General features: G+C 35.5%; 1 protein-coding gene across 1 annotated transcript; it reads left to right on the top strand.

The window, feature by feature from the left end:
- Nucleotides 1-2,861: 2,861 nt before the first annotated feature.
- On the top strand, nucleotides 2,862-8,260 carry LOC113239323. Its single transcript, XM_026476258.1, has 3 exons — nucleotides 2,862-2,890; nucleotides 4,714-4,945; nucleotides 8,099-8,260. Exons 1-3 carry the CDS (start codon nucleotides 2,862-2,864, stop codon nucleotides 8,258-8,260), a joined length of 423 nt encoding a protein of 140 aa, XP_026332043.1.
- Nucleotides 8,261-8,552: the final 292 nt, after the last annotated feature.

Genomic DNA, 8,552 nt, shown 5'->3' with positions numbered 1-8,552 from the left:
TATATATATATATATATATATATATATATATATATATATATATATATCGCGTAACGTACATACAAAAAACGCCATACGCCAGGCGTAATATCCCCAAGCACTTACTAGCCTACCAGTAGAAAGTTTATCTTCCTGCCATGATTTGAGTACCTCTCTATCTAGTTGTTGGTATATATATAGCTCTATTCATACATTAAATTTTATTCGTAATAGTCTTTAGGGCACATTCTCTTTGAGTTATAGCATTGCAGGAAATAGGTCCCTCCAAAAGAGGACCATTTACCGATCTCCTTGTTAACTCCGACATATCTACTCAACATATGTACACTATCATCAACCCATTTATCCACTGCTGGGTACGGATCTCCTCTCAGGCGAGGGTTTCAGCCATTGACCGCCACGTTGGCAAAATGCGGGTTGGGAACTTCACACTTCCACATTTCGATGGGTTCTTAGTACAAGGGCCAATAAAACATTTTGATCATTTTCACTTTTACAGCATTTCCCACAAAGGAGTGAAAATGATCAAATTGAAATTAGGACCCATCGATTTACATGGCGACCAGCTAACGCTATAACTTGGACCTTTTCAAGGCCAGATTGAATAGGTATTGAGGTGTGCTTGCTACATCGTCGACCTCATTGTCAATTTCCATCAGGTGAGATGGAGGTTAAATGCGCTCTTATTTTATATATAAAAATGCACGTTTTCCGAGGTTGTAAACTTTCTTTGATGTACAGGTTTCATCACGATGCTTTCCTTTATCGAAAAGCTCATGATAAATTTTAATGTAAATTTTGCATATAAATTCCGAAAAACTCACATTCGACCTCACAGCCTGGGCACAGGTCTCTTCTGAAAGATGCGTTGGGCCATAGTCCCAATGAAGGTTGAGGACTTCACACGTTTTCCACATGTTGTGAACATCATCGACTAGCTTCATCTTTTACCACTGGCAAGAGGTATTGCTACTAAATATACAAATGTATATAATTTAGAAATTAAAGACACAGGTACATGCTTCGACAGGGATTAAGCCGTCGGCCTCTTGAGAGGAAACCGTCTTCCCATACTTGGTGTAGATAAGTGCGTCGCGCCACCGCGCCGCCGCCGCCGTCGATTTTTCCACGCAACCGCCGTCGATGAATTTGATCGGCGTTAATTATGTCTTTACATACTCTTGTCCTAATCCTATCATACTAAATTTACATAGTAACCTAATTTATTTGTTCGTGTTAATTTGTTAAAATATTCTATTTGACTGACTGACGAAAATAATCAAGACAGTGCCATACCGTGCCATAAAGACTCATTCCAGTGCCACTCAAACAGTTAAACCAACTTAAAAATTTACTACAAGTGACCGATGGTGAATGGCATATTATGCAACAAATTGATAAAATGAGTAAAAATCCGCACGGCCGTGGAAATACTGACTTTGGATTCAAAATACACAATACATTAAAGATTAGTTTTAAGAAATGAAATGAAGACATACTAAAGAAGACTGAACATCATAAATTGATTATTACAACAACTTTAACAACAAGAATGTTAGATCTCTTGATCACAGATATCCAATAACAGATATATTAATTGCCTGCGGCATCATTGCTTGATCCGCGCTAAATGATAATGATTGATTGCTTTTCGGCTTAATTTCGTTTCAATGTTTAAGCGTTTTTTTAAACACCTAAAAATTATACGCCAAGCCGCCGCCGCCGGTCAAAAAACTATCAGACGCCGCCGCCGATAATTTTACGATCGGCACACATGTCTAGGCCCCACCGAATAAACGTGTAAAGGAAAAACCGCAACGTTACAGGAGCGGTCATAAACTTAAAAATATTACTCATTGGTGATTAGACATTCTTAAATACAATGTATGACCAAACTAAAGATAAAAAAACATTATATCCTTATGTTAAAATATGAAACATGAAAATTATATATTTATTTTAAATGTAACATAATATTACTTTGTTTTACTGTGGATAAGAAGATGTCTCAGTGCAAAAATTACATAGTTACATGGTTATTCTAGTAATGGATCATAAATTTGACAAGTGCAAAAGTGCATTACAATTTTAAAATTTTTTAAAGATTCCCACGAACAATATTACAAAGTTAGTTTGTTATAAACATACAAGAGTAAATAGTGTGCAAAATATATGCTTGCAATATTCATGCGAGATTGTTGATTTTATTTTCCGTAGAATAAACATCGGAGTAGGCACCGAATAATTATAAAATTAATAAGAAAATAAATCTGAAAAAAGAATTATCAGGTGTATTTTGGGCGTGAAAATCCAAAAATAAAATAAAATAATATTACAGTAAAAGCTTGTACACGTTTATGCGGTGGGGCCGTCGCTATCTGCCAAGTTTTATTGAAATCGTTTAACAGAACTGGGTGAAATTCAATAAATACACAAACAAACAGACACAAATCAAAATAAAATCGAATTTATACGTTATGAAAGATGACGTCATATGTTAAACAAACCTACGCTCGTAATAATTAACCTGGTATTAAGTTACTAGGCGTTATTTGTTTTACTAAGTGTTACAGGGCTTAGTTTACTTAGTATTTGTAGCTTAATTAAATTTCTTGTTTATCGTTGGTCAATTGTAGGTAAATATAATAATATATCACCTGCTTTAGTAACAGAAACTAAGACATTCTTGATGTCGCTGTTACAAATAAATAAATAAACGACGATATTGAAGCAAAAGGTTGAGAAACTGACTTGAGATACGTTTCTAATAATACTGAGCTAAAGACAGACGACGAAAGTGCCGTTTAGATGACAGAAGACGTGTTTGTGTCGTGTACACATGTAGCAATAGGTCGATCAAAATGGCAGAGAAAATTACAGGTCAAAACAGGTATCTTTCAAAAGAAATGGCGCCGCATCCATGTCGCAACTTTGTCCCCCCATTGTGAATGCCGAGATGGGTCGGTAGGATGAACTATGGCTTCCTTCTTCGTCGTCAATCCCTTTTTAGTAAAGGTCGTGACCTTCCTATTATGTCTTTATTATTTCTATGGTTTTATGGTAAATGGTACAGTTAACAATGCTATAGTTATCAAAAGAAACTTGCATATGGAAATATTATTGCGATGTTAAATTTTATGACTACTATATTTCTTTGTTGTTATGAGTATAGTCTCTGAAGTTTCATCGGATACTCAATATATACATAAGGTATATTAGTTCCTAATAATTTTCTAGTTTTCTCTCAGGAGCGGAAACATTCTTGAAGAAAATTACGGAAATGTGTTAAAATAAGCGATAAGTCATCTTGTTTTCTTATAAAGGATTTAGATGCTTTTTGCCTTAATTTCGTTTCTTGAATAAATAACTCCTCCTCGGACTTCCAACTCTGTCTATTCGCCAATCACTCAGCGGCCCACCGCGACGGCGACGGCCATCTTTTTTTATTGGTAATGAAATGCCCAATTTTCTGGGTTCATGCGGCAGATGTGACTTTTTGACAGTTTTTTATTACCACAGAATTTTCCTGTGTATGATGCCTACAGGGATAAATAAAAACTAAGTACGTGCGATAATAATTCCCACCAATTTCAAACACCTTTCACAACTTAAAAAAAAATTGGCTAATTTAATATGTTTTGGTCGAATTGGTACGAATATTTTGTAAAATAAATAAAGAAATAACTCCTTTTTATATCATGAAGGATACCGATATCACACTTGTGGTTTTTTTGTTTTCACACCGGCAAACGATCAAACTGTTCACATGATGGAAAATGGCATTCGTTGCTGATCGTGGGATAATGTATGACCGTTATTCTGTAACCTATGATTGCGCTGGTTCTTACTGCCATTTAATCCAAAACACAGCCGTGCTACTTTGGGAAAGAAATAGACGAGGCGGTGACACATGACTAAATGCCGTAAAAGCGTTCATCAATAAAGTTTAGTCTGTACTGACGGACACTATCGTCCCTTAAGTTTCAAAACAGCTTAAATTTCTCCCCATATTTAGAAAGTGGACTACAGCGACGTTTCCCTATAGGCACGACTTTACTGAAGACTGACTGAGTATGATAAGACTTCCCTTATTGAAGATGCCTTTGTGCAATAGTGAACTATGCTCTGTTGATTCTAATGTCTTCGTAACATAACTACCTATGCTAAGTAATCGAAAAGACAGTAGGTTTATTGCAAGCTATTTATTTATACATATAGCATGTAAAAAAAGTTACCACGTCCAATTTTCTCTTTAGTAATTGAGATCGGTACCGAAGCATGAGACGATCCCAATTCGTACAAATTTAAAGAATTCGTGAGACTTTCTTTGGAGACGGAAATTCCACTATAAATGTTGATTCGAATAATTCTTGTTTTTGCAAGCGAATTGTGTAATTCGAATGTTAATTAGAATTTATGCGTAATTTCAATTTTGATTTGAGAAGTGGATTTGTTGTTTAAAAGTTGCTGTTCAGATTGACTTGAGAAATGCAGAGTCTGGATACCCAAAAAAATAGTTGCTTCACAATTGCAATATTTATTTTATTGAAGAAAAGACTTTCATAGGTTTTTCACATGTAGCTCTACAACTATGTTGGTTCTAAATAATTATTTATTTATGCCTTAGATATCACATTGCAAGTCTTCATCAATTAAAACCTCGAAAGCAATCCGAAAGCTCTTAATAAAACAAACAAAAAATCAAATTTCCAGGTTATTCGAAGAAAACGAAGATCTACTACAATTGTTCGAGAAATTTCAAGAAATTGGCTCAAAACACGAGCTGACGACCTCAGCAGAGCTGGCAGAACATGCGACCAAGGTCATGCACACACTGGATGAAGGTATCAAGAGTTTAGGAGACGTCAACGCATTTTTCGCTTATGTGAGACACGTTGGAGCTACCCACCATCAGGTTCCAGGTTTTAAGGCTGAATATTTTTGGGTAAGTCCCTTACTCAAAACTTTTGCTGAAATACATTTGAACATAATCAATTCAAGGCGGATACACATGGCGACTTTCGGCAGCGATACACACGCGCGTTTCTGAAAGTCGCATATGTTGAATAATTGGAAACGTGCATCGCAATTGCATCGCGATCGAAAGGTCTGCGTCGCGATTGAATCGCTGCAAGCGCGCTGCTAATCGCCGTGTGAAACCGTTCTCACATTTCTTGATATCACAGGATATTACAATATATATTTTTTAAAAGCCGATACTATCGCAGCTCGAATTCGAATTTTTCCCGTACTAATACGGTTCATTGTGCATCCATCCATTGGCAGGGACACTGGCTTTATTTCAGAATTTTTTTTTACAAACGAAATTACAGCCATTTGAAAAATGTATATCGTGTAATATTCGTGTTCTATTTAGTTCATTTGTTACAAAAAAATCATTGGTATATGTAAAAAACCTATTAAATACAGCGATTTTTTGTAAAATTTCGGGAAAAGCGATTTTTTTTTCATCGTGAACACTTTTAGGAATCATGTTTTCACAGCGCATAGTAGTCAGTGCATATCCTCAATTTTACTTTCACTGTTGTGCGGAATGAACCAAAGCCACTTGAGCTAATAATAATAATAAGCTTACATTCAAAGAAAAACGAAATACCCAATCACTCTGGAAGTTTCTACCAGTTTTTTGATCTAATTAATAATTACTTAATCTAAAACACCAGCTCCTGAAATTATTACCAAGTCAAACAAGCCGCGAAATATCAAACTAATAATAATTGGTAATTAGAGAGCAGTCTTAAGAAACGCTTAATTAAACCCATATTTCTCGAATGGCTAAGTTTGGCAATTTACTTACGCAAATTCCCTTATGAAGTTAACGGTTTTTATTATGATATTAGTATCATAATAATAATAATATCTTACAAGTGCACCAATTACCTGATCTCAAGCTAGAATAAATTCCCTTGTCGAACTCTATCACAAGGAGCTCTGCAGCTACAAAACTTAATTTTACATTATTATTTTATTTAATCAAATAAATACATCTACTTGTGTAGTCCTCAATAAAATTCTTCTGCATGTAATGAACCCAACACTTATACCTATTGCAAAATGATAGAAGTCACTGGTTGTGAGGAGTCAAATAATTCTTTTATTTTTACCAATTAAAATGTAATGAAAAAAGTTATCTACTTATGATATACTACGTTACATAATTTCTTTATTCCCTCATTTATTGTAGAAGGTATCGTGTTATTGGTACGGGTGGAACGGCGACCAATCAGAGCCGCGATCATTTTGATACAGAATGGATTTACTTGAAAATCTCAAAATGAGTTCTTTTCCAATATCACGATGAATTTGCTGCAGGGAAATAAATTGGATTTCATTGAAATGAAATGTATAGCTTAGTTGGTAAGGTAGTACAGGCAAGAGCACGCCAAAGCTTGACACTGTACTTTGGACTGTTCTTATCGTAAGCGGCATAGAGTTGGATTTAAATCTTAAGTGTCAAACTTGACATGTACTTGACCCTATACCTAATACCTTTCACTTAGTTATTGCTGGGCTACGTTTATTTTGACGACTTCCGTGGCCCAGCAGTTAGCATTTCGGATGATTTAATGAGGAAGTGCCGGATTCGAATCTCCGTAGAACAAATATGGTACACAAACAATTTCAAAAGTCATGTTCTGGGTGTTGTGTGCTTATGTTAATGTGTTTGTCTGGCACAACATTTTAGTATCAGTAGAACTCCTTGAGAAAGAGTTCGTTCAGAGAAGTACTGCGCCACCTTTTCTATTTCTGCCACCAAACAGTAACGTGAACATTCATTAACTGTGTTCCGGTGTTGAAAGGGTGACAGTGAAATTATAGGCATATGGGACTAGTCAACTTATGTCTCAAGGTGACGGGTGCAGTGACAGTCCCCTCAAATCTTTGCATTTTAAAGCTTTGAGTGGCACTGTAACTGTTATGGACAGGTCACTTACCACCAGGCGCACGACTTGTTCGTCCCGTCACTTGGTATTATAAAAAAAGTTTTTTAGTAAATTTTTAAGTCCGTGTAAGAAAAATCGTTCCACTATAAATAAGTCCAATTAGTTCCGCGCATGTTTTAAGGTTTTCCATTTCAATGGACCCAAATCTTAACCTGTGTCCACCCACAAACGTCGCATCCTTATTGTATTCTATTCGCGGCGGACACCCCAGTGCAGACGAATGCAAAATTGATGTTGGTGTTTACACCTAGCCCTATGCCCATTACTTATCTAAACGGAGTCGAGAAGACCTATACTTCAGCAACCAATAGTAATTCGTTATTTTGATTTAACAACGCAGTGATGCCAAAATAAGGTGTCTAACGTAAATATAATAAATAATAAATGAAATTATACTCTACTATCTGAATTTGACGTTACTATGCAACCAATGATGGCATAGGAAAGGAACATTTTTGGTCTATGCTCATTAGTTAGGCTAGTTCTGCCCACACCACGGCCTGCTCGCGTAATTAGAATTTAAGTAGGTAAGTAGGTAAGTAATTGGGATACGTAAAAGTAATATTTACCTGGCTAATTATTATATATAGTTAACAAAGTTCGTAAGGATACATCGTTCGTTCGTTAGGAGGAGGATATTTTGGGTTTTTGAGGGTATTTGAGGGTGTGTTTTAAGAATAATTAAGTATTTAATACCTACATATAACTATTTACTCAAGTAGATATTCCGAGCTTCTCAAAATGTATGTGCGAAATTAGTTTGAAGTTTACCATGAGCTTTATTGGCCTAAACCGAACTGCCTCAGTGGCCGAACGGTTACCATGCTCGACTGCCACTCAGAAGTCCCGGGTTCGATTCCTAGGCCGGGAGAGTTATTTGTACGGCCTACATTTATTTCTCTCGTGAGTTTGGGTGTAATTTGTGGTTGTCTACCTATGTGTGTGTCCATGGCGCCCGCGATACAGCGTTTTTGTAGTGCGGGGCTATGAGTGTGTGTGTTATTATTATTATTATTATTATGTTATTATTAAACTCTCGCCTGAGAGAAGACCCATACCGCGCAGTGGAACGTGTAAATGTGTTGATAATGATATTATTGTTTATTCATATACCTAATATTGTTGATTTGCAGAAAATCGAGCAACCCTTTTTAGAAGCAGCGAAGACAACCCTAGGTGACCGATACACGGACAATATCGAGAACATATACATCCTGACAATTAGATTCATATTAGAAAACCTGGTCATCGGGTACGAAGAATCTAGCCAGAAACCTGTCAAGACACAGACTTGAAGATAAAAAATGTTCAAAAGTTGATAGCAGATAGGTATTTTGATCAAGTTTAATAGTGGCGTTAGTAGTGATTTGAATCAATGTTAAATGTAAGTAAATTTATTATTATATGAATATTATTAATATAATATTCAATACACATCAAGTGTCTAGAGATTATGGATTTTTTTTAAATATTTCATTACCCTATCAAAGTTTTAAAAAATCTATATCAATTTATTCAATTATATATAGTTAGTTATTTATTTATTAAATGATGAAACTGATAAAAAACAATTGTTAGTGTTAAAAA

This window comes from Hyposmocoma kahamanoa, unplaced genomic scaffold, assembly GCF_003589595.1.
Source record: "Hyposmocoma kahamanoa isolate Upper Pololo Valley unplaced genomic scaffold, ASM358959v1 114, whole genome shotgun sequence".
NCBI classification, from domain to species: domain Eukaryota; kingdom Metazoa; phylum Arthropoda; class Insecta; order Lepidoptera; family Cosmopterigidae; genus Hyposmocoma; species Hyposmocoma kahamanoa.
Note: the sequence above shows the minus strand (reverse complement) of the source record. Positions and strands in the feature narration are given on the sequence as shown.

Excerpts from the sequence above, each read along its gene's own strand:
- LOC113239323 (XM_026476258.1), top strand. The coding sequence starts at position 2,862 with ATGGCAGAGAAAATTACAGGTCAAAACAG. Across the intron at positions 2,891-4,713 it reads AAAATTACAGGTCAAAACAG|GTTATTCGAAGAAAACGAAG; the intron begins GTATCTTTCAAA and ends TCAAATTTCCAG. Across the intron at positions 4,946-8,098 it reads TTAAGGCTGAATATTTTTGG|AAAATCGAGCAACCCTTTTT; the intron begins GTAAGTCCCTTA and ends GTTGATTTGCAG.